The sequence below is a fragment of the Ambystoma mexicanum genome, chromosome 8 (assembly GCF_040938575.1).
Source record: "Ambystoma mexicanum isolate Mex_15411 chromosome 8, UKY_AmexF1_1, whole genome shotgun sequence".
Taxonomy (NCBI): Eukaryota; Metazoa; Chordata; class Amphibia; order Caudata; family Ambystomatidae; genus Ambystoma; species Ambystoma mexicanum.
Genome location: NC_090929.1, coordinates 1,449,650,581 through 1,449,677,632, shown reverse-complemented (window position 1 = coordinate 1,449,677,632; position 27,052 = coordinate 1,449,650,581). Strand labels below are relative to the sequence as shown.

The 27,052-nt window shown below is 45.6% G+C and overlaps 1 protein-coding gene across 2 annotated transcripts in view; it reads right to left on the bottom strand.

The window, feature by feature from the left end:
* ARMH3 (armadillo like helical domain containing 3) overlaps positions 1–27,052 on the bottom strand; it is a 1,518,639-nt gene that overhangs the window by 141,661 nt on the left and 1,349,926 nt on the right. For both annotated transcript variants that reach the window (XM_069611618.1, XM_069611619.1), the window contains 2 exons: positions 10,461–10,587; positions 10,296–10,371 (listed from right to left, as the gene is read on the bottom strand). In XM_069611618.1, coding sequence (XP_069467719.1) covers positions 10,296–10,371; positions 10,461–10,587 — 203 coding nt within the window. The remainder of the gene's footprint in view (positions 1–10,295; positions 10,372–10,460; positions 10,588–27,052) is intronic.

The following is a 27,052-nucleotide window of genomic DNA, read 5'->3' as shown; positions in this document are numbered from 1 at the left end:
CCAGGGGTGAATACGGAAAGGACACCCAACTGACAATGCTGGAAAAGGAAATATCTGTATAATTGGTAAGAATCCTGGGCAGATTTAAAAAATACATTGATCTATGTGTTCATGCAACTATATTGGAACGTAATTATGGTAGACCATACCTATAATTTTATCAATATGATAGATGCAATCGACATATCACACTAATCATAGTCTTTAATTTTGCTCACCAATATAGCTGCTGGACAATTTGAACTAGTAAACCACACCTAAATCAAGAATTTGGAGTACATATTTTCTAAACAAGTTATCCAAGTAACTACATAGGGTGAGCAACTCTCTTATGTCACCTATTTATTCATGTATACCAAGATGGTAAATAAACTTAGCATATTAATATTTGTAATACTGAATCATGCTATTCATTTAGGAAATCCAATAGATTTCCTTTCGAGTGAGAGCTGGAACAAGAACAAGTGAGTCTTGATAAAAATTTGGGACTTTTGATACCAAAGAATGGTTATTGATATTTAGGGGGGGACACCATAATAGAAGAAGAATTTATGATAGTTCCACATTTACACGGGTGTGGTTGACCAACTACTCTTACGGTACCTTATGAAATGGTTAATCGCACCATCTTGTTGCTATGGAATTCCTAACTATTGATATTTCAGCTAATAACTGCATGCTTAATACACCTTATTGAAGGAATTTGTTCTAGTTATGATTGAACTGTCATGATCCTAAAAAAATATTGATTGATGCATTATCCCTGTTATTTCTTGTTTTTCCCTCTCTCTCAAAACTTCACTCTATTGGTATCAAATTCAATTTTAAATGTGCTCAAACCGACGTTTTCTAGTTATGGTGTTATTTTAAAATATTTTGATTGCTGTATTCCATTGTTTGTCATCTCATATCTCTTGGAATTATGACTGATGTATTTATATTAATTGACATCTTACTTTTCACCTAAATATTACACCTATGGGTCTATCTGTTTGAAATGTGTTGTTTCCATTGAAATATCTGTTAATCTTTTTCATTTTATCTATAACATTTTGCTGGTCTCTTGAAAATGGTCACTGACTTGTTTTAAATGTGCATGACTACTGATTAAATCACCGATTACTTTCAAATTTTGAACTGATTTTATGCTAAATTCTCATCAATGGATGATGTGCCAGTGATGTGAATATATTTCAATTTGGTTCAATATCATGTAACATGAATTATTGATACTTTAACACAATCATTAGCCTTGAGAACGACTGATGGTCGAAACATGTGTCAGCTGATTGAACGCAACCAATAAAATATCTAATATAAGATCTACTGAGACATATGTTTCTGTTATTATTGTAAGATAAGCGCAAACAACTATTTCATGTACTTTGGTTACAATGAATGTTCCTGCAGCATTACATTAAAAAGATGCTGAATCAAGTAGCTACATCGATTAAGAAATCATGATAGCCCCATGTCCTGCGTCCGAATATCAGGTCTGTACATAGAGAAGTCAAGAATGGGAATAAGGGTATTAATATGGTGAGGAGAGTGAAAAACAGATATAGCAATTGGCTAAGAAGACACAATTATTCGCTCAAAAATAGACAATGGAAGAATATGCTAAAAAGTCTTGCGGTTGGGATCATCAAATTAGGCTGGCAGCCCTTAGGGGTATGCAAAGGAAACTCTGAACAGTGGATTCTAGGAATCTCTGAAAAGTGCATTCTGAATACTATTCCAGCAATTAAGTGGTCGACACACATAAAAGATAGTTTGTGTCGGTCCAGATTTACATGATAAAGAGATGCAGCGCCCTATTATTTCCTTTATGCTTGAATCTTTCTTTTTAAAATTTCTTTTATTGTTTTAATCGTAAAACCAACCGGTGCAAACATACATTATTCTACATTGAAATATTTTCACTGTTCTCATGTTTGCTCAGTATCACCTATTTCAACTTACCCAACTCCCAGCAACCCCGCCCCTCAACTAGCCTTCAATAAGTATCTGTGTCTCATATATGCTCCTGTCCTGTGCCACTTCTCATAGCCATACCAACCTTCTTGCACCTTTAGTTATCCATCCCACACACACTTGGGTTGAATAGAGCTACTGTTAATTCCGTCCACTGTAGCATGTCTTCGCCCGGGTCTTGATTTTGTTTGTTTATTGCTTGTTTCCATACTCCTGTATCTGTAATTGTCCATGGTTGCAGGTCCGGCCATCATCTCTCCACTGGAGGCCCTGTTCCAGATTTCCAGTTCATGGCTATGAACTATTAGGTCTTTGAGTTTCCCCAGAGCTTTACCTGTCTTGCCCCTTCGAAAGAGACCCAATAAGCATGCATCCGGCGATCAGACCTCTAGGTCTATGCCTCCTTTGGACACCATATGTGCAATCTCGCCCGAAAACTTCTTTATGCTGTCACAATCCCAAAACATGTGCAACATTCCCACGTTTAAGACCTTACATTCAGGGCAACTCTGACTACTAGCACCTTTGAAACTAGCTAACACTTCCGGCGTGAGTAACGCTCTCTGTGCCACATACAGCTGTATTAATTGCAATCTTGCATTTCTGGAGACCTTCTTGTGGTCCAAGGTCACCCTACCCCATTCATCATCTGTAAATGTCTTACCTAATTCTGCTTCCCATCTAGCTCTTACACATTTCTCCTCCGGAATGGTGTTCTTATAGAACTTTGTACAGTCTGGATATGGTGTGCCCTCCCTCTGAGATGTTTATTATTGTTTCCACCTCTTCCCGGTCTATTGTTTCCTCACCTATTGATGGCCATCTACCCTTGATCGTGTTCACTATGGACCGGTGTAGTAGGTATTGCCCTGTCTGTATCCGGGTTAGTTCCTGTAGTTCTTGAAATTGTAATAGCCCGCCTTCCACCCTAAGGTCCCCAAATGGTGATCATTTTGTATGTCTCCCAATGCAGCCGCACACTGGACCTTAGCCCTCTATTATCCAACATGATTGCTGCTATGGGTATTTGAGGTGATACTGGGTCTATGATATCAAGTTTTTTACAAGTCCTACACCAAATTTCCATTCCCAATTTCACTAGCTGTGGGTAACCATGTGGTTGTGGTGGAACCAGGTCTTTCAGGTGTAGGTGTCGGAACGCTGTTTGTAATAACGCTGTATCGAGTGTGGGGTTGTCTGCCAGCCAGCTGACCACATACTGCATCTGGCATTCCAGCTAATAACAGTTCGAAGTTCGGGATTCTTAGGCCCTCTCTCTCATACGGTCTCTGCAGTGTACTGAGCGAGACACCGTCTACCGCTTTGCCATATAAAGCTTCTGCATTCCCTCTCTAATCTTGTAAATAATTGTTTGGGGACATTGTATGGACCATTCCCAAAGCAATGCAGCATCCTTGGCAGAGCTACCATTTTTAATAGTGCTGCTCTCCCATCGCCACCAGTGGCAGCTTCCTCCAAAATTTCATTGATTTAATCAACCCATCCATTGCTTTAATAGTGTTGTGTGTGTGTGTTCTTGTTGTGGGCTATGATAGATGTCCAGCCCAAAGTACCTAAAGGTGTTTCTTTTCCATGTCAGTGGTAGTGTCTGCAATACGCCTCTGTCACACTGCAGGTTTGGCTAGTGGGAACAAACAGGATTTGGTCTTGTTAATTGTGATTCCTGACAGCCTGCCGAAATTTCCTATTACCTCTAATACAGGTTGTAGGTTCTCCCCCGGGTCCTGTATATACAATAATGTGCAATTTGCATCTGCACTATGTGGTGTACTCCATTTATTCTGATTCCGACTTCTCAGTATTCTTGTCTCAGGAATGCTGCTATCGACTTCATTGCCATAATATATAACATCAGGGATAATGGTCAGCTCCCATCTATCAGAGAATGTGTTCCCTGTCCTAACCCTAGCCAGGGACTTATTGTAGGCCAATTTTACCCAGCACATGTAATTTGGCCCGAAGCCAAATGTAACCATTGGTGCATATAGCCAATCCCAATGGACCGAACCGAACGCATTTGTTGCATCCAGCGAGGCGACCGCACTGTGCCCTTCCTTGCCTTCTGTGCTACTTACGATGTGGTGCAACCTCCTTAAGTTCCAAGATATGTTACTGTCTGGAACATATCCAGTTTGGTCCGGGTGAATGAGCAAATGTATTACCCTCCTGAGACTATTTGCTAGCAATGCAGTAAGGATTTTTCTGTCCTGATTCAATAGGGATTCAATAGGGTCTTCCTGAAGGTGTGAAGGGTCCAACCCAACCAACTACAAAAAAAACATTTGTTCTCCGCCTTCTTTCCTCACTTAAAGTGAGGCAAGCAGCTCTCTTTCAAGCTTCCCTCCCTCCTCTTTTTCCTCTCTCATTTCTGGCTGTCTGACTGATATTCAGGCATGGTGTGCTGCTAATGATCTCTGCCTTAATGCCAGTAAGACTGGGATCCTTCTCATTGGGACCCCTGCTCACACCTTCCCTCCTACTCTCTGGACACCCTTGATGGGCCCTCTCCCCTCGTCCTCTTGTGAGGCAAAAAACCTTGGCGTCATTTTCCAGTCCTTCCTCTCCTCACATTGCAGACTTTGCGAAGAAGGCCCACTATCAGCTCCACCTCCTCAGGGGCATTCTCCCTTTCCTCACCTTCCAGCAGAAACACATTGTCTCCAGAGCTCTGGTGCTCTATAGGCTGGACTACTGCAAAAGGCTCTTCCTCAATCTGCCTAAATCCTCCCGTGGCCCCCTTTCAGCTAATCCAGAATAGGACAGCAAGATGTATCCATGGTCTGAAGCAGAGGCACCGCATCTCCCCAGCCCTAAAATCTCTCCACTGGTTCCCAGGTGTTACGAGGATCAAGTTCAAGATCCTCTGCATCTTTCACAAGGCTTTCTGGGGCCTGGAACCCTGCTACCTCAGACTCTCTCCCCCTAAGCTAAATACCTCCCTGCTAGATCAGATGCTTTTCCAAGTAGAGAATGTGTGGTAGATCTCTCTCCTCCAGAGGAGCCTCCTTCTGCAATGGCCTCCATGCTCCTCTTAGGCTTGAGGCGGATCTCCTTAAGTTCCAGAAGCTTCTCAAGACTCTCCTTTTCTTCTTCCTTCCCCTTCTCTCTCCCCTGCTAATGTCAGCCTTCTGCCACTTTTTGACTGGCTGCCTGGTTCCTTCTGAGTCATACAGGGTACCTGGCCCTCCCCGCCCAGATTACCCCAGCACTTTGTTCTCTCCCCCACCCCCACGTGCACTTGGCCTACCGGGCTCCCTCCCTGAACTAGACAGGCGGGGCCTAAACCCCTACTGAGCCCGATCCAACCCCGTCTTCGCACTTAGCATGTGGACCCTCATTCCCTGCACTCCCTGCTTTCCCCTGGCACTTGTCCACCTTGCCTACCCTTAAGCACTCTCCTAGTCCAGGGGCCCTTTCTGTACCTCCTTTTCCCTCCCAGAACTTGCATGCTCTGCACTCTTCCAATCCCATCTCATCATTAACGCATTCCGATCTGACAGGAACCACCACCCCCCACCCACTGGACCCCCAGCACTTCTGGTTACTGCACTTGCACGATCCAAATGACACGAGGCCTAGTAGGACCGTTTTTTTGTTATTCTTCATCCCTGCCCCTCACCACCCTTTCTGTCTTGCAGCGCCTTGAAACACCTTTTGCTGTATAGGCGCATTATAAATACCCAATGAATAAATACCATAAATAAAAGAAGATAATCAATGATTTGTGTTGTCATTTATATTGGGCTTTAAAATGCTAGTCCGTAGTATAAGGAAGGAAATCACTGCTATTTAGAGGTGAGGAAATGATCTAGGTTCTAGGACAAGGACAGAGAATTTCATGACACTATGACAATGAGTTCAATGAGGGCACATGTGCTTTTTCCAGGGAAACAAACCCAAGCACAGGTTGGATTTCTGCTTCCCTTTATAATTTATTTTGTTCTTTGTTTTAGGGAATGTATAGAGGATAGACCAGGCCTCAAGAAGCAGAAAGTTAAGAAATGAGACATTTCATGTCATTTGGTAAGATAGCTCATTATTCGCTTTACAGTACATTGCATAGCTCTATTAGTGGAGATATTTTTACATCAATCAAACAAATGAAGAAGAAAAAGAACATCTCTGTGGAAGATGGCATTCAATTTAGTAGGAATTGCCGCAAGTGGAGAATTTAAAGATGCCTTACCAACGCTAAGATAAGGGGCAGTGCTTAGATTGCTAGGTGTGTCTGTCTGGTGGGGTTCTTCCATATGCTTGGTACAAAGACTGAACCTTTGCTGCAAGTTTGCTATTTCCAATCAGCCCATTTTGCAGCTATGTGATTTAATTGCATGTCTGTTGTTTAGGTAAAATGGTTTCTTGAGAACAAAACTTTGCATATGATGCTTCCAGTTTTTAACAGTTTTAAAGAGGATATAGGCCGTTTTGGGAGCCAACTGAATGAGATCAGAATGTGGATAATGCTTTTCAGTTACCAGTCAAAAGGTGATATGTTGTCCAGATTTCAAATCAGTAAGGATGAAATCGAGGAGCTCTGAAAGCAGGGAATTCAGGCAATCTCGGGACCAGGGCTTGAGTTATAATTCAGTTTGGGTAATGTATGGATTGATCTTTCAGATGTGGCCGGTTAGTACCAGTTGAATTGCTTTTTTCTAAAGGTGATCTATGGAGTGATATCAAAGTCCAGGGAGGTCACACACGGTACCCGATTAAGGGAAAAGCCCTCTAATGCCAACTGCATTGGGGTCTGGCAGAATCCAACCAATACTGAATTAGTGCTACTGCACCTTACAGGCATGGCTAAGATGAAATCTCCTCAGATCAATGATCTTATCAACCGATGACACCTTCGCTTTGATATATTTGGAGGTTTGCTTATCAATGGAATTATATAACTTCCGAGAGTAGGCCCTCGTACCGCCAACAATTCATGCATAAAAGTAGAAAAATATTTGTGACAGAATGTATTTTTTGGTAGACTCTCCATGTTATAAATAATGGATATGGAGCCGGAGGTATTCATGTGTGCAAATTGATTGTGAACAATGTGAAACATTTTGGTGCCTTGACTTCAAGTCCCATACATTGATCAAGGAAAGGTAACAGTGTTTTGCAACTTTATCCAATTCATAGGTCTTGGTACTTCCATTGCGAAAAAATTCAAATCTTTTTTTTAAACTAGTATGTTAACTAAGGTGTGATGGAATGGACATATCCACCACATCAAAAACATGCATTGGCAAAGCCAAATGTTTAGGGATTTTGGTAGGCATTTTCTAGGCACTGATAAAATGGTACTACCTGGCCTGGCCATAAGATCGTAACAGCTGGTAAATTGAGCAATTCCCTGGGTATATGATGTCAGTACCTGGCAAATGCTTATGTAACACCTCAACCCATAACTGTTGGCCTTGCCTTTGCTTGTTTTTAACATGATTTCAGTGCATGGAAGAGATATAAATGTAGTGGTTGAAGGCACACTTGGTTAAGACATTTTCATTACACCAGTACCCATTTACAACTCCAATTAACACTCACTAGATTTATTAGAAAAACACTGACATGCTAAGGTTTGATATTACTGCTTGATAAAGCGAGCTCAAATAGATACCAGGGGGATGTTTAGGGCAGGGAGGGGCATGTAAGGGCGAGAATGGCCATGGGCTATGAATGGGTGAGTAAATAAAACAAACACTCACAAGCTGTGTGTCCCTTCCTCACATGTCATCTGCCTCCTACCTGTACTTCAATGCAATAGCTTAAGCATCACCTAATTCCTGCAGGAAAGATTAAACTTCTCCCATGCTCCATTACCAACTGACTGAAAATAGCAACATTGACAGTGTTTAGAATGCTGTCAATATTGCAAAAATCAAGGTAGCCCTAAAGCACTCATACTAATGCATGCTAAATAGCTGTTGGCTCCCTTGAAATGGGGTCTTGTTATGGAAGTATTGTCCAGCTTGCGTGAGACCGTTTTTTCAAAGTATGTCTGCCTAAGGGAAAATGAAAAGGAAACTGATCTGACACAATCAAAACTGTGTGAGGCACATGAGTGAGAGCATTCTCCATACATTTCAACTCACGCGGTTTTGGTGGGTGTCACCCGTCATCAAATTAGTTCCCTCACCCACCAGGACCCTTAAACCTGTCCATACACTTAAATAGACTCTCAACCGCCAAAAACACAATTTTCTGTTTTCACCCAAATGGGGACTTGAGATTTTTGTCACAACAAATCTTACTAATTATGACATTTTGGCAGTCACTTTCACCATTTGAGACCATTTGTTGGCCTGATTTCTCATCTATGCAGTGTTCACAATGAAAACATTCTGAATACTGCTCTGAATATAACAGTTGGAGAGTCAGGAATTTGAACGGGTACCAAAGAGAAAATAATCAACACTAGTATAAAGAGCAGAATGACAGAGTGGAAGGACCTGATGAATATCCAAAGATAACTGTGGATACTTGTATCCAGGGAGATAGGAGCCATGTATACAACACATGTCAAACACATTTCCTACCACTACCTGCAAGAGCATAGAGGAACCTAATGGCTGAGGTAGACTGGAACTATCCTAGAACTATCGTAGATAGTTAGATGTCATGGAGAGGACACTACAGAACACACTTGCAAGGATGATTCAACACCACTGTTTCACCGGAAACAGATTGGAGGAACGCCTATTGGATTGGGAACCAACATAAAAAAGGCATTAAAATTCCAGTGAGGCGTCAAAGCCTGGTCAGACGATTCCGATGTGTAGTCTCCTGGCATGAGGTGGCCTTGGAAATGCCATTTATACTGCCATATAACGCAGCCCTCTTGCCCTTGGGTTCTTTAACCGCTTTACCAAGGTGAGACCTGTAGCTTTCTGCTCGACATAGGAGTTCACCACAGTAAGATGTTTCGCAGGTTGCAGTAATGACGACTTCCCAGTCAAGAGCTTCTCCACCAGGCATACCACTTTAGTTTACCTTTGCAGCTATTGCCAGTATCTGGCCTAGTGCCCCAGCAGGGATCCCTATTCAAGGTCGGATGCTGCTAGCCTTTGGACTCTGGCTCCTAGCAGGCTCTCTCCTTAAGCCTTGCCTGTACTATAGTGCGGCTCACTTGGCTTAGCCACCAGCTGTCTGTATGTTTCATGCTGTCCCTATTTAGCTTGGCAAATGCCTGTTCTGACACTCTGGTTCTTATCCTCCTCTCCCTCCAACTGAAACACAATTCACACAATGGAATTTGTCCCTTACAGCTTTAAAGTGAGGAGTATTCTGCCCGTTTTAATAATTACGCTTCAATAGTAACTGACCCAATGAGTGCTCTGGTTGGTGGGTCAATTTCTCCATTTGTATGCTTGATTGTGACAGCCCTTTCCTAATGTTTGAACTCTTCCCTCGGTGTCTGCCCTTTATTTTCACTTGACGTCATGTGTTTTTTGTCTTTCAATAATTGGAATTGGCTGTGCTTTAGCTGCCACAGTCTGAGATTTCAAAAGAGCCTGCCTGCCATTTTGGAAGCAGGCAGCACTGTCATGGGGGCCTGTTGATCCTGCTTTCTGCCTTTCTTGTCTGCAGGTGAGTTGGTTTCCCTGTTCTCAGCATGCTCGTTCTGAGTGAGGACACTCAATCTATGTGTTTTGCCTCAGGATTTCCATTTTGGCTCTGGTACGTATTCATTGCTGGGACTTGAGCACTCAAGACTATTTTCAATGTCCTGCTATAAGACTGGAACCTCAAACTAGGCTCAAAATGTATTTGAAATCACATGCACGCTAAGCTCTTTCCTAGACCTGATTTTTTGGGGTTGTCTTCCCCGTGTGAGTAGTGCGGACACCCAAACACAAAACTGTACCCTCTCTTTTCTTTCTCATGAGGCATATTTGGCTCTTCCCTGACCTGGGCAGCGCCTACACCCTTGGGTGCACAAGGGAGGACAGGGAAAGCTGAGGGGGGGGGGGGGGGAGATCCCTGTGTACTGCCTCTAAGGGTTGTATCACAAAGCGGTTGTATTCCAATGACCCCCCCCAAGGGTACCCAGTCCTGCTTAATGGGCGATGCACAGATAACTGTTAGAGGAACTAGAGCAAATATTGTGTTAAGGCTCTATAGCTCTCTCTCAGTGATCTTACCCCAGCAATCAAACAAGCCTTTACGGAAAAGTAATATGACTTAGAAAGGTTAAACAGTTAAATTGGAAGCAAACTTTGGAAATTGAAAACAGTTGGAAAATCAAGCCCCTCAACCCACTTTCTCTTAAAAATAAGATTTGAAAATTAACTCCCAGGTCACTTTACCTAATATTAACCAGGGCATGGGTCACTTTGCTGGCTGGCTCCTTCCACTGTCCTGCATTTGTTGAAAGTCTCAAAACTGAATGAGAAGAATAAACATTATAGATTTCTCACTACTGAAATGAGTCTGCATATTCACTTTATTAAACATATACATTCACTACTCACCCATGGAATAAAGGTTGTCAAATATTTGATGCATGCGAATAATCTCATAGTAGAGCTCATCGTAACTACTTGGGGTAGGAAGGAACGTGTCCCCATACGTTATAAACATGTTGAATAAATTTACTACCTGAAAATAAACAAATCAATTTTTAATCTATGACCAGATATTCTCTTTTGTAAATGTAATTCAGATTGATATGATATGACATAATGTGGCATTTATAACGCGTCTATACCCAAGTGTTTCAAGTCACGACGAGGCGGGGGGGGGGGGGGGAACAAGGGGAGACAGACAACGATCCTACTAGGCCAGGTGTCATTCAGATTGCGCAAGTGCAGGGTAGAGGGGAAGGGAAAAAGTGCAAGGGGAAAGGGAGAGGAGAAGTGCAGTACAGGGTTAGTAGAAACAAGATAAATAATAAGGGCCAGCTGGTGGCAAGTGCAAGATAAGTGCAGACAAGTGCTGGGAAGGGGGGCTGTAGGGATACAGAGACAGTCCCACATTGCAGGGGTTGCCAGGGAGGCAGTGCAGAAGAGAGTGGCTGGGCCATGGACCGGGATAGGTGAGTGGCCCCGTTGCAGATTCAATGCAGTTTCAGTAATATTAACAGGGGACAGGGGGAGAGAAAGCAGAGGCAAAGAGGAAGGTTTTGAGGTGCTTCCGGAACCGGAGATGGTTCTCCTCAAGTTTCAGGGAGGCAGGAAGGCTGTTCCAGAGGGAGGCCCCTGCTGCGGAGAGAGATCTACCCCCAGCTCGTTGCTTGGAGAAGCAGCTGACCCTGAGGGATTTGGAGGCGGATGAGCGAAGAGCTCGAGAAGGAAGATATTTAGGAAGAGAGAGTTGAAGGTATTTTGGCCCGAGACCCCAGAAGGCCTTGTGGACAATGCAGAGGGTTTTGAACTTAATCCTCGCAGCCACTGGGAGCCAGTGTAGCGATTTCAGTCCTGGAGAGATACGGTCCCTGGGCTTGAGGCCAAGGACAAGTCTCGCAGTCCTGTTCTGGATGAGTTGCAAAGGGCGGAGAGTAGAGCCAGGCAGATTTAGATAGAGGCTGTTACAGTAGTCCAGCTTCGAGAGAACCAGGGCTCTAGAGAATTTACACAAAGAGTGCAGTACATAGAAGGTGCCACATTCAAAAGCGATTGTATAGCAATAGCTTCCAATAGATACAAAATGATAACCATTAAACAACATGAACATGAATACAGCAAGCAACAAGCCAGGCACAAAAGTAGTTTGAACAGCATATGTGGAATCAGAGTTAATCTTCCAATAAGGCAACCTTTAATGTGTGAGGATGTGAATATGCACAGACAGCATGATCATCTGGCAGGTATCACGTTGTTTTGCTGACACCGGTTTTACGGTGTAATTCTTTATGAAAAATGTACATCAAAGAAACTCATTGAAACATATGGGGGGGTTAAAGGGGTAGGGCTCGGGGGGGGGGGGTTAAATGGATGGGGCTAACAGTACAGGGAAAGGGGGTATTAGTGGGAGCCCCTGAATTAAAAAAAAAAAAATCAATTCTTTTTTCCATTTTTTGTTAAAAAAATACAACGAAAAACGGTTGTTGGCAAAGGCACATAGAACCATCTGGCCCCTTAGGTTGAAAATGAATGACAGTTATTATGGATATTTCCTCCTCATTTCCTTATCTTCGAAATATCCTCTAGGCGCCAGTATGGATTCGGAAATGTTCTCAGCCATGAGTTAGGGTACACGACTCTAGATGTGATATTAATGCTTCAGTTCGGGGCACTTTTTCAGAGGACGAAGAAAAATAGAACTGCCGTGATTTATGAGCATTCCAAAATGAGGCGTAGATGGGAAGATCTGTGGAACTAGTGCTTTAGAAAAAACATTACCAAAGGTAACTAATTTGATCTAATGGATTTATTCCACCGATAGATTACTCATTTTAGAAATACCCCCAAAGCTGTAGAAAATTTAGAGGAGGGCCAATAGCACCACCACCTAGGACAGATCATAGAATTCAGAAACAGAGAACCATCCATCTGAACAGGGTTTCCTGCTTGGTACACCTTCTGACAAAAACCTTGTCATCCTTTCAACCATGAGACGTAGTAACTTAGAGCATGCCTGGGGGCCCAGACCATGACAATGAAAACACTGCTATCTTAGATGGATGAGCAGAGGCAGAGGGAAAGAGACCAGAAGATGGATATCCTGGGGAAAAAAGAAATTACCATGCAACCATGGGAAGTAAATTTGGCCACACATGCAAATTCACTCAACCGCCTAACGGAAGTGATGGCAAACCAGGGAAATCACTTTATGGCTGCAGCAAGAAAAACAGGCAGAAATGCAAAAGCTCAAAAGGAGGGGGCATTGAAAACTTAGAACAAGGTTAAAATTCCATGCAAGAAAAATAAAATAGTACAGAGGAAGCTGGTTAGTCCATCCTCTCAAAATCTGCACAACAGTAGAGATAATAAAGAAGGAACCCTGCTCAGGAATCTTTTAAAGATCAACAAACTGGCCTGGGGAAAACTGGTTGCACAAACCCCATAGGAACTGCATAAAAGTTGGGATTGTGAATTAAGAGTCTTCTAAAATATAGTAATGACAGCCAGATACCCTTTTAAAGTACTATTCTGTAGTCCCAATCTGGCCAAACAAAGCAGGAAATCCAGTATAGCAGAAGTAGTGCAGACAAGTGCCCAGACTTCTCTCCAAAGACCAAGCCAAGATTGTATACCAACTGCTGACATAAACGTACTTGATGGCTGGCCTCAGAGCAGAAAGGAGTACATCCAGGATATCGTCCGACAAGTCCCTTATACCTTGGCCTCTCAGCAGGCAAGATTGAATGTTCTGTTTGATGAGGACTGGATGGAGGTTCCAGCCCCCCCAGAGTGGGGTCCACCCTAACCGGAAGGTTCAACGGAGGGCAGATGGAACATATCCAGAAGCTCCGGGTACCATGTTCTCCGGGTGCAGTAGGGAGCATTCATAATCAATGTGGACCTGAACTGCCACAGTCTACTGAGAACCAGCAAAATCACAGGGATCAGCGGGAACAGAGTTTTCAGATCAAAATTCCATTTGCAAACAATATATCACCCACAGCTCCCTGCAGAGGAAATTCCCTGGAGCACAACACACACGTCCTGTTTGCAGTGGAATCAAAAAGCTCTACCTGAGGAGTCCATCAAAGGATGAAGATCTATGCGTGGACTTCCTGGCAGAGCTCCCACTCAAGGGAGGCGGACGTTTGTCTGCTCAGAGCATCCACAATGACATTCTGCAGCCCAGCAAGATGGGTCGCTGACAGAGTCCCGTAGTCTTAGAGTCACCAGAGCTCAGAACCACCATCGTATTGCTTTTCTGCATAGTTGCAATAACTGGGTGCCTTCAAACCGAAACAAGACAGCATGCACCTTCCCCAAGCTTTGGAAACCGGGCATCATGGGTGTAAACGATTAAACTTCTGGACCAAGACAGGTGTATGGACATGGTAGGACGGTTCCCAGGAGCGGTCACCCCTTCCACTTCACCACATATTGCGAGATTCCCCGGCAATATCTCAAGTCACAGATGGCAGCCACTTCAAATTCTGGTATCCCTTCTTTTACAATAGGAAGGGGGCGAGCTGGCATCTTGTGGGGGAAGCGATTGGGTAGGTATTCCCAGATAAGTGATGGGTGAAAAACCGATTGGATTCTTTTCCAGAAAACCACCAATTGTAATCGGAGGGTCAAAAGATGAACCTTTTGAAGGATTCTGAAGTGGCCAAAGTAACTAAGGGCCAATTTGGAAGGAACCAGATGACGTGGGAGGTACTTGGATGGCAGCCATACTTGATCTCCAACCTGAAAGGTGGGATCCAGTGATCAGTGGCAGTCAGCGTACTTTTTCATGGATTCTTGAGCTGCAAGATGATGCATAGCTACCTTCTCGTGCCCTTCTTGGATTTCAGTTATTAGCTCGTCTTCTGAAGGTACAGTGGTCACGGACATAGCAAACACAGGAAACATAAGCGGATGGTAGCCATATGAGTCATCATATGGTGACATCCTGATGGTGGAATGCACAGAATTGTTGTACGCGAATTCTACGATGAGCAACTATCGAAATCAGTTATTGGCTGCATCGGTGGTTAAAAAAACAAGGTACTGCTCCAATATCTGGTTCACCCGCTCTGCGGAACCATTGAATTGGGGTGGTATCCTGAAGGGAGAATGCGTTCTACATAAAGGGTTGAACACAAGTATTTCCAGCACTTGGAGGTATAATGGAAACAGCGATCCATGACTATTGACTTGGAGAGTCCATGAAGTTGAAATATTCTGCGCCGAAATACCTCAGCCATTTCAGAAGCCAACAGTAACTTCCTTAAGGCATTGAAGCAACCATATTCGTAAATCTGTCCACGGTAACCATTATGGTTAAAATGCCCTTGGATGGTGGCAGTGCTACTATAAAATCATCAGTGATTAACTCCCATGGGCCTGATGGTACAGGAAGGGGTAGCAATTTCCCCAGGCTAGAGCAAGTAGAATGCTTGTTCTGGGAACAAAAAAGGGCATCACTGTACGGAGTCGGTGATGTCTTTCTTCCAGTTGGGCCACCAGAAATACCTATAAACAATGCTGCACATTGCTGTTCTTCCACGGTGACCAACCACCAGTCGTAGGGCTCGTTTGTGCAAGAGCTCTGAGGGAATTAACAGTCTCTTGCTCTTCAAGGTCGAATACTTGGTGTTCTTACAAGTCAATTACTTTTTTTATCTGGGGTTCGTTACCACTTGGGCCTCTCTGGTGGCTTGAAGGACCTGCAGAAAGAAGGGCTGGAAAGAAAAGACAAACCTCTTTCTGCTAATAGCAGTTCTGAAGGTTGAGGAGCTTTCATCTAGTCCTTGTCCCTTCTGGAAAGTGCATCAGCTATGATATTCTTGGTGCCAGGTATATATGTTAGGAAGAATTTGAAATGCGCAAGGAAATAGGCCAACCAGCTCTCTTTCCATCACAGAATACCTTCTTTCTCTAGCGTGGAGGGTCTGAGAGAAATGGCTATCGGGTGTTCTTGCTAGTGTGGCTAGAGTTGCAGTAGTAGTCTGAGGCCTCGACTTCAAGCACAAATGGTTTCATTGTATCGGGTTGACACAAAATCGATGCTTGCATAAAGGATTCTTTTTAGTTGCTGAAAGGTGTCATTGGCCTCCTTAATCCATGAAAACCTATGTGGTGGTTTTGTAGCAACTGAGTTATCAGTTGTAGCTGAGCGCAGAAAAGTCACAGATGCATTTTTCATAGAAGTTTGACAATCCTAGGAACTGTTGTACTTGGCATACAGAATTAGAAGTTTGCCAATCCTAGGAACTGTTGTACTTGGTATATGGAATTAGGTGTCTGCCATTTTAAGAAAGCATTGGTCATACAGGAGTCCATCTCAATGTCATTGACGGAGAGTACAAACCTTAAATAAGGAACACAGGTCACATTGAACAACTCCTTAAATTGCAGGATGTGCTCGGAGGGGGACTTGGAGGATATTGTCCACATAGACGTAAACTTAACATTTGAGGATATTAGAAAACAGTTTTTCTATAAAGCACTGGAAGACCGCCAGGGCGTTAGCCATGGCAAAAGGCAAAACGCAGTACTCGTACAATCCAAAGGGGGTCCTAAACACAGCCTTCTGCTCATCGCCTGCTCTTATTCAGACAAGGAGGTATGTCACTAGAAGGACCAGCTTAGAAAATATGGTGGATCTAAGAACTGCTTCGAGGATGTCAGATAGGGGCAGAAGATCTTTATCCTTGACTGAGATCTTGTTCAGATCCCTGTAGTCCAGGCAGGGCCTAAATTAACTGCTATCTTTTTTTGGAACAAAGAACAGGGAAACATCCCGGGACCCAAGATGGAGCGATGAGACCGTTCATCAGGTCTTTGTCCAGGTAGGTTCTTAATGATTCTTTCTCTGGCTTGGAGAGGATGCATGTACACCTGAAAGGTATGGTTGCACCAGGAAATACATCGATAGCATAGTGTTCAGATTTATGTGGTGGTAAACCTGCTTCCTGGGGTTCCATGAAAACATTGTGGAAAAGAAAGCCAATGTCAGGATCCACTTAGTTCAGAGAACGATGCAGAGTACAGCCAGGCGAGAAGACAACGGCAACATCGCCAGGTATACAAGGAAAACCGCTCCAGACAGGACCAAAAGGCATCAGCAGTAACGCCCGACAGAGGACGAGGAGGGAGAACAGAAGAAGAAGGAATTGGGCAGAGTCAAGGAAGACAAAAGGGGGAGAAGGCAAGGAAAGAACGGGAATGTTATGGTAAATAGGGTTCGAAGTGTACCTTCAAGCTGGAAACGTTGCAGCGCGAGGAGTCCGGACAAATGCTGGTATAAGAAGCACCATCTGGTGTGCATCAGACATAACGTGGAAACAGCTACACCGCTACCCTGCGACGGGGCCGGAACGCATGTCAGGTGCCTGGTAATCCCAGGTAATGGGGAACCATGACAAAACGTGCCAGGGGCCTTGCACCCAAGGACGTCCACATTTCTACTCTCCTCTTAGGCGGTAAGGAGTGCCTTTGCCAGCGATGCGAAAGCCTGAAGCACCAGAATCCTAGAGTGGTGTGGGTCAATAGGAAAGGCAGGTCCCAAAAGGCCTGGCGTTAATTTTTTGCCAGAACCTTGTCTACTGGAGCTGAGGCAGGTTTGAGCCACATTGTCATGAAAGTGTCAGCATTTACAGCATTAAAGGAGAAGAAGGTTCCGACAGTAGGACTTTGCTCCAAGGTACCAGTTTGGTCATATTGCACACTCGAATGCGAGGGACCAGGGATTCCCAATAACTTATGTTTAATGGTATTTTGGGAAGGGCATGTTTGCCTTCTATTAGGCAGAAGCATCCAAGCTGCTAGCGTTCCATAGGTGAGACAACAGGTTGGCTAAACCTTCATCCTGACTATAAAGTTCCTTGGGGAAGTCTTCCACCCATGAAGTCAAGCCCCAAAGAGATAGGGTCATCAACTTCATCGAAGATTTGTTCAAACTTGTCCAGGAACTACAGTCAGGAGGCTGGGGCAAACTTCTGGCTCTCCTTCAGAGGGACTTGCACCACGGCTACCTTGCTAGAAGGCAGAGGCATGCAGCATGAGGGAAGCATTCTACAAGACAGAGGCCTCAGCCTAGCTCTTGGGTATGTGGTGATGTACCAAAGAGGGGCCTCTGCCTTCGTAAGATGTAGCAGTGGGTCCTTACTCCAACATATGTCACGTGTAGAGACCTTTGGTGAAATGTCGAGCATTATTGATGTGGGTGTCATGGTGCCTGAGGGAGGCCACCCGCCCCTTAATGCCAACCTTCAATGCTATAGGTGGGATCGCCCAGAGCCTTTGCCCCATTCACAACTTAATGTTCAAGACTGATATTATCCACCATTTTTTATGAGATGAACCAAACTGCAGGGTTTGAATCCCATGGGTTTCAGGGGAAACAAGATGCAGTCTTGAAGGAAAAGGAGTAACGTTTTCCAGAAGCATCATTCAGAGGGCATGAACAAAAAGGAACTGAGATCATGGGGAATACCCAGCTTCATATATACCATTCACGTTGACACAAACAAAATGATAGACAACAGCCAAAATGATGGTGGAACATCCAGTCGAAAGAACGTTACCAGGGGTAAGTAACTTGTTCTTCAAATGGATTGTGTCCTCCAACGTATTCCTCATCTTTGACAGACTCCCAAAGCAGTATCCATGAGTGGAAGAGGGTGAAGAATTTAGACATTTGTTTTTAAAGGGCAGAGTAAAGTACTGCCTTACCAAAAGCAACATCCAGAGCATGGGAAGTATCCAGGGAATAATGCTAAGTAAACTTGTGTATTGATGACCATGTTGCAGCATCACAGATGATTTTAATAGGGACACCCCTTTGCAGGGCTGTCGAAGTGGCCATGCCTCTGGTGGAATGAGCACCCAAGCCCTCAGCAGGGTCCTTACCGGCCAATCTATAGCATTCAGAAATAATGAGAATGATCCACCTAGACAAGGTCTGTTTAGAAACAGGCTGGCCTTCGGCCCCTGTTTCCTTTCCTGGGTCAGGCTGCTGTACTCCAATCCAGGGTCCGCACTGAAGACTGATGCTCCCCCCCTTTCCAAAATAGCTAGGGGGACGAGGCAGGGCTGTCCTTTCTCCAACCTAGTTTTTGCCATAGTGATGGAACCATTTGCGGACATGCTGCGCCAATCCCATGCATGTCCCTATATGCTGATGATGCCCTTCCCTTCATCCGTTCCCCCCCGACACCAATTTGGCTCCGATATTGGAAGATATTATCCTTTTTGGAGGTATTTCCAGTCTCAATGTGAATTGCTCTAAATCCAACCTTTTCCCGCTCATTGCCTGCACATGCCCCCCCCCCTGACACCCTGGAATTCACATGGGCCCAGTCAAACTTTACCTACCTAGGCATAGTAGTGTCTCACCAATTCGAACGGGTTTTTGAAGAGAACTACCAAAAATACCTCACAAGCCTTACAGCAAAGTCTCTGGGCTGGAGCAAACTCCCGATTTCACTTGCGGGCAGGATAGGGATACTGAAGATGGTAGTATTGCCCCAGCTACTGTACAGGTTCACCAACATCCCCCAGTGGCCGGGTGGCGAGTTCTTTCAGGCGTTGACTCGTATCCTTAACACCTTTCTTTGGCATTCAGGCACAGTCCGGCTTAAACTCAAGACCTTGGCCACCCTAATGGAGGTTGGCGGCTTCGGTGCTCTTGATTTCCTCAAGTACTGGCTGGTGGCGCAACTCCAATATACTTCGCATTGGTTTAGCACATCAGACCCCTCACCCCATGTCAGACTCGAAAGGCTGTTGGTCAACGACCGTGATATTCTCTCCCTGGTTGTCACACCCACGCCGATGGTATTAGACTCACTCGACCCGGTGGCCTGCACGTCCCTGGCCCTATCTAAAACATGGAAACCACAAGGCATCGCCCATCCCTTTCATGCTAACCTACCACTATGGAACTTCCTCCCGGAGGTCCCGCACGTACCTCCCCTCCTCGTTAGCCGGTGGGCTGATGCTGGATATGAACTGCTCCGGGATGTCATTGAACAGGGCAACTTCATAGAGTGGCCGGACCTCCCACTGTCCCTGAGGCAGAGACCATCCGTTTGGCTTCAGTACTCATCCCTCCGGAAAATCCTTAAACACAAATACCCCAGTTTCCCAGCGATACCACCAGATGAGCCTGCAGTTACGGAGCCACCCTCTCCCTCTCCCATGAGGGACAAAGTTTCCAGACTGTATACCCTGGTGCAGGCCAGATCTGCCCCTGTATTCACCAAATTAAGACATGCTTGGGAGGATGACCTCAGGCTGGAAATAACTGATGAACGATGGGCCCATATGTGTGCACGCATTTATGGGGTATCCTTCAACTCCCGCTTTAAACTGATCCAATTCAACGTGCTTCACAGATATCACTACACTCCGAGCAGACTGCACCATATTTCAAATGACCTCTCACCGTGGCTGCGATAACGCTTACTATCTCCACATGATCTGGTCTTGCAGCCGTCTCACCCAATTCTGGAGTGCAGCATGCTCTACCATGTCAGCTATTCTCGAACACCCTATCACTCCATCCCCAATGAGGTGTCTTTTCCGTGACTTTCCTGAACTCCGTCGTGACTCCAAAAAACTGGCTGGCCTTTGCATGCTACTTGCAGTAAGCTCTATTTTACTCTGCTGGCTCCGGCCTACCACACCTACCCACGCACAGTGGCTCAGGGCGGTCACATGGGCCTGTACACCGAAGAATCCTGGGCTGTACAACAGCCAGCCCACTCAAGACCCAGAGATATTTGGTCAAAGTTTTGGTCATAGATGTCTCCCACTGATACTGCTTCAGACTCTGCATCTCCAGTCCTCTCCCCCTACCCTTCCCCCTCCACCTCCTGAACTGCTCCCTCTCTGCCCCATACCCACTTCGAATGTATCCCCCATGTGTACAAACTGGCTTTGAACTTGCTCTATATGTCTGTATTACCTGCACTGTTCTGATTGTACGTGCCTTGTATGTTACTCACCTGTTCTTGTGCTACCAAGCTAAATAAATAAAAGTAAAAAAAAAAAAAAAGAAACAGGCTGGCCCAGTTTGTGGCCTGCATACCCCAAAAAGAGCTGGTCGTCCACTCTCACTTTGAACATTCTGGAAATATAAAAGTTTAATGCTCTCTTAGGGTCCAACCTATGGAGCCTTTCCTCTTCCTTACTAGGATGCAGAGGAGGATAGAAGACTGGTAGCACAATTTTTGGACTTAAGTGAAAGGCCGAAACTACCTTAGGTAGGAAGGAGGGTCTTACCCTCAACACAACCCTGTCCTTGTGGAATATAGTAAAGGGTGGCTTGGAAGAAAGTGACTGCAACTTGCTCACTCTACGTGCAGATGTTATAGCAACCAATAGTATAGTCTTAAAGGTCAACAACCTCAGTGGCCACTTGTGGAAGGGTCCAAATGGAGAACACATCAGAAACTTCAAGACCAAGTTAAGGTCCCAAACCAGAAAAGCCGAAGGCGGGAACACATTTGTGAGCCCTTTTTAGAAACTGAGTAATCAGTGGTATCTTGAAATAGGAGCATTCCTATGAGGAGCGCTTAAAAATAGAGAGCGCTGCAAGCTAACCTTTAATGTTCCAACCTGAAGACTCTTATGCGCTAATGAAAGCAAAAAGGATAGAACATCCGAAGTTGAACACTGAAAAGGATTAAGATTAATTCTCTGCACCATTCGCAAAATTATTCCAACGGAAAATGTACAGAAGACTTTGTTGCTGGCCGTAAGCAACACATCCATCATGTCATCCGGGAGGTATATAAATAAATATATATATATATATATATCTCTATCTCTCTCTCATATATATATATCGGAGGACAGATGAAAATGTCCAGAAGGTCCGGGTACCACGGTCTCCTGGCCCAATCCGGTGCAATGAGGATCATGTGGGTCCCGAACCGTCTTAACCTCCTGCGAACTTGAGGAATGACAGGGACTGAAGGAAACGCATACAGTAGTGGAAATTCACAAACCCGCATGAACACGTCTCCTAGAGCTCCTCTCGGGGGAAATTCCCTTTAGCAGTACCGCTCGCACTTCTGGTTAGTACCAGTTGCAAACAGATCCACTTGCGGGGTTCCCCAAAGGGCGAAGATCTCTCGAAGGACTTCATGAGCTAGTTCCCACTCGTGGGATACTGCACTCTGCCTGCTTGGAGCGTTCGCCACAGTGTTCGCCTCTCCGGCCAGGTGAACAGCCACAAGGGAGATTCCTTCTTGAATTGGCCAGTACCAGAGCCGCCTTGCCTCTCTGCACAGTGGTAGTGACCCTACACTTCCTCTCTTGTTGAGGTAATGCATGGCCACTGGGTTGTCCGTCATTATCAGGAAATTTTTTCCCTGTACAGATGGCAGAAAAGCCTTCAGTGCTAGCCTGAATGCTCTCAGCTCCAAAAGATTGATGTGTAGTCTGGACTCCGATGGAGACCAGTGACCATTGACAGTCAGATTGTTGGTGTGACCGCCCCACCCAGTGAGGGAGGCGTCCGTCACTACAGTTATCTCTGGCTATGGTTGCCAAAAGTGTTCTCCCTGCATAAGATTTTCCTCGTCGGCCCACCACAGAAGATCCCGTTAGACTCTGACTGGAATCCGAAGGTGATCCCACATCCTACCTGAGAATTTGGACTATTGTGTTCTGAGAGCCCTTTGAAGGGATCTCATTCTCAGGCGTGCCTCAGGCGTGCCTCTGGCACCAGTAAAATGCAGCCATGAGGCCAAGCAACCTCAAGAATTCAAAGGCCGTAAGACTCTGGGCACTCTGGAATTTGGCTACCATTTGGAGAATGTCTTGAGCCCTCACCCTGGGTGGCAAGCCCTTTCCAAAGGATGTGTCTCATACAGTCAGCAGACTATGACATTATCTGGTTCAGATATTTTTAGTTTGTTGTAATCAATTCTTTACTCTTACTAAGGATCTCTGTCGGCCCCCTTTTTAGGGTCCTGTACATATGTGGAAAATGTGAAACTTCTCTCCTGCTGACAACTGCCACCTGGCAACTCTTTTTTTTTAGGGAACTGCAGGAATTGTTTGGTACGATTTGTATATTTTAAATTAGGTAACTACATTAAAATAATTGTTATGCTTATTTAATCCCGTAACATATCAGGTTATGGACCATGATTATCTTTTCTATGTATCTTGTGTATTCAAATGTTTAATTCACATGCGATTTCTAAGCTTATTTCACCTGCAAGTCCAACATTGTTCTAACACTTCTATGTAAGATTTCTGGTGTCTCATATTTCTCAATTTCCCTCATCCGTGAGAAATAACAGCAGAGAGCCCTCTTGGTATCCAGTCAGTGAAATGCTCTTATCCCTTAGAAAGATAAGGCAGAGGGAAGATTTGCATTCTGGAGCAAACAAAGCAGAAATTCCAAAACAGGAGAATGGACAAATCAAATGATCAAAATCATGTTCCTGCCACCAAGCTGAAAATGACATCATCTACCTGTATATATAAGGACTAAGCAACAGGTCTCATGGCAGAAAGGAGCACCTCCCGAATTTTGTGAGACATGTCCCACTCATTTAACCTCACTCTCTCAGCAGCCAAGCATGAAGGTTGAGGCTGTTGAGGCTTGGGTGGAGGACCAGACTCCCTGAAGTAGAGAGCAGATCCACCCTCTCCGGAAACCACCAAGAAGAATAAACATATTCAGAAAATCAGGGTACCACATCCTCCAGTCCATGTCCTCGATCCGAATCATGGTGGACCTGAACTTCCACTGTCTCCTGAGAGTGTGCTGAATGGCAGGAATTGGTGGCAGCGCATGGAGGAGTTTGAAGTTCCATTTCATAACCAACGTTTCCCTCAGAGCTCCCTGATAGAACATTCCATAGATCACTGCATCTCTTCCCTACAAAGACAGTAACCCCATCCCACCTTGCTTATTGATATAAGTGCATGGTCACCATGTTGTCCATCAGAATAAGGACAAACAGCGTGGCCTGGCTGAAGGATAAAGGAGTGGTCAGACTTAAGCACTGCATAACCCTGCAGCACCTGGACCTGATATCCATCGTCTTTACACCAGTTTCAGCTGCCAGAAAGGTTTTAGCCCCTTTTGGATGACTTTCAGCGTGATCGCTGTCGTGGTTGCGCCTCATCTGCCGAGTTATCTCCTGCTTGGCGCCCGGCCTGCCCGCAGATTCAAGATGGCCGGGCTATCTTAGGCGTTGAACCTGTCACACTCTGCCTCCTTGGGGTGGCCCTGCAGCAGGCGTGCATTAGAACAGACTAGTTGTGGGTTCCTGAGAGCCTGATCGATCGCTCGCCCAAAGCTGACTGCTGCTGGCTGTCAGCTGGGTCCCTGTGGAGTCCGGGGATACTCGGATGCACATAATACCCGCGCCCGGTGCCGGTGCCTGAGGCGGAGCGTGTGGATTTGGCGTGCACACAGAAGCAGGGGAGTTGCAGACCCTTGACCGCCCACCCAAACGGGGCTGTCCGCTGTCTGCTAATGCTCAAGCAGTCCCTGTGGGATCTGGGGATTTAATTTTTCCTTCACCAACACATACACCATCCACGTCCTGTGCCCGGTGGGGAGCGGGCTGAGATTAGGAGCGACGCAGGACAAGTCTCAGCCCCCGCTCCACCCCTGCACTGCCTATCTGCTCGCGTTCCCTGAAAGTTGCCGCTGTAGCGGTTTCAGCTCTTACACTGTTAGGCAGTCAGAAGGAGACATCATATTACACTCCTGAGGCATGTTCCCGTGCCGGCAGCACTGGGACAAGTAATCACTCTATCCAATTGTGCATGCCAGGCTCAGGTCGAGTGGAAGGACTGTCTGTGCGGTGGATCATGTAGTGGCCCATATTTTCATATAGGCCACCTTCTACCATTTACTGGCAGCAGTGCATTTCCATTCAGAGGCACCTGGAGCCTGTGGAGGCACTTTGAACACTTAGTTGACAGTGCTGCCCCCTTTAGACTTTGGCCATACACTGGCATTCCCCGGGTTGTGGCGTTAACTGGGGCTGGAGGTATCCTGGCTTTGTGCAGTGGTAGTATGCGCACTGTTCGAGCCCAGCTACCTGTCTAGGCTGTAGTGGAATCCCATTGACCCTTCACTGAGTTGGGATCATTCAGCCCTTGGGCTATACTTTTTTTGGGGGCAATATAATACCATCTGTTATATATTGGGGTCTTCTCCTGGGAGCCTCTGAGTGGTTTGCTCCGAATTATGTAGTGTGTGGTGTGAGGCTTGACTTTGAAGTCCTCCAAGCCTAAAGACAGGTCTGCTGCTTCCATCGAGGACCTGATCCAATTCTCCATCCCTTCGTCAACTGGGCTGTTCGCCATGGACATGGATTCCAATTCGCAGCCAGCCACTAATGCAGACATTGCTCAACTATTTTAATCTACTCAGAAGGAGATGGCATCCACTCTTCAATAACTGAAAGGCTCTTTTCAGGAATTGTTGCAAACTATCCAACAGACGTAGCATCAGCTAAGCGACCTGGAGACTGCTTTTTGTGCCCAGGCCAACTCCCATGACCAGCTTGAGCAAAGAGTGGCAGCTTTGGAAATGCAGTTGCACGATTTGTACGTACAGCGCCTAAAGATCGTCTATCTGCTTTTCCCCTGTTGTCAACCCTAATTGTACTGTTAAAATTGCAGAATCACTGTCATGCCTATTTGCTATATCACATACCGTTAAATGTATTTAATGATCTTACTCTGCCTATGCAGACTATTACTGTCTCAGATTTCAAGGGTGCTGTCATGATTCCTGCCTCTCTTGTCCCCAGCCCTCCAAGATGTCAGGCTGGAGCCAGGCCACGATCACCTACATGGCCCTCAAGGGCCTCTCCATCCCTCCAAAGACCCACTTGGAGTCAGACTTGGCCCTTTGTGGCACCAGATTCACTCACTCCCATAGGATAACATTAGGGATTGGACTTGTAGTGCTTTGATGGGGACAAGATGGATGCCCCCACATATTTCGGTTCCCAGAACTGCATGTGCAGTCTAGTCTTTTGGGTGTGGTTCAGCCCAGACACCTGTGATACCCAGAGAATATTTAAGCCACGCCCAGGCTGAGAAACATGCTTTGTGTTTTCTGCACCTGCAGCGCGACACTCACTGTGGTCGGATCGGTCTCCAGTAGGCCTGCATATTTCTTCTGCGCTCAGCTCCTGCAAGAACAAGAACACAGTTAGGAACAGCCTTACCTTGCGGCGCTTCTGCCCATCATTCATCGCTTCTTCTGTTCTGCTGGCATCTTCGGCGGTGTCATTCCCATCCTGGCACGCCGCTTCCTAAGGAAAAGGGAAAAGAACAAAAAAAAAAGGCATTAGTAAGCATTCAGCAAATCTTCGCTTATTTTTAAAGACTGTACGAGCTTCAAACGCTTACCTGAATGCCAGCCGCTCTGGGGGAACTCTGTCTCCGGAACTTCTCATCCATCTGCAAGAGGGAAAAGACACTCCAGGTTAGCGTGAAACATCTAGAGGCGCCGCATACCGCGCTTACCCACGCATCGTGCTCTCACTCACCTTCAGCGCTACTCATCTCAGCAGCACGTCGCCATCCCAGGACGCCGGCCATCATCTAAGGAAGGAAAGGAACGAAGTTAGAGAACTGTTCAAAAGACTCATTATACTTACCTGTCGCACTCTTAGCAATGAAGTAACTAGGCAGCAACGAGCCTGCATCAATCAACGCGCCCCTGCGCTGAAAGCAGGATGGAGAGCACACTTTCCAAGAAAACAAGGCCCAGTCTCCAGTCGAATAGACTCCAGGGAAGGGTTCGAGGTCGTAAGAGGTCACAACAGGCTGAGTGACGTCCCAGTGGATACCAGGTGAGCGTTACAGGTTCTTAGCGGTTGTTGTTTTTTCCCCATGTTCCCACCCTCCTTGAGCGCTTTGAAACACTTGCCTGTGTATAGGCGCTATATGAATAAACAATACCATACCATAAGAAGAACGAAGAGGAGAGACTGGAAGATAGCAAGAATCGTTCTCAGAGAAATAATGTCCTGATCAGTGGTATCGCACAAGACGTCCTGGATTGGGATTTAGAGGCTTATGCGAGTGATCTCTTCCACAGCATCCTTGGGGACACTGAACAAGTAGACTTGACATTGGACCGTACGCATAGGGTGTTCTCCAATTTTCAGCAACGTCAGAATCATCTTCCAGATGTGCTGTCCAGAGTTCGCTTCTTCCAGACCAAGGAGCTTATCTTCCAGAAAATCAGGATGCAGCGCAGCTTTGTGTTTCGGGACACTGACTTGCAGATATTTCAGAAACCGTCCCAAGAAACTGTTCCAACGTTGCCGACAGATGAGACTGCTTACCAAATGGCTGATAAAGAAGGCGATCCAGTATAGATGGGGTTATCCCTTCCGCATAATGTTCACTCATGAGGGAATCCAGCACCAGTTTGTGACACTTGCCGCGGGACTGGAAGTGCTAAAAATCCCCCGTACAGAGTTACAGTTGGCCGAGGGACTTGACAAGATGGC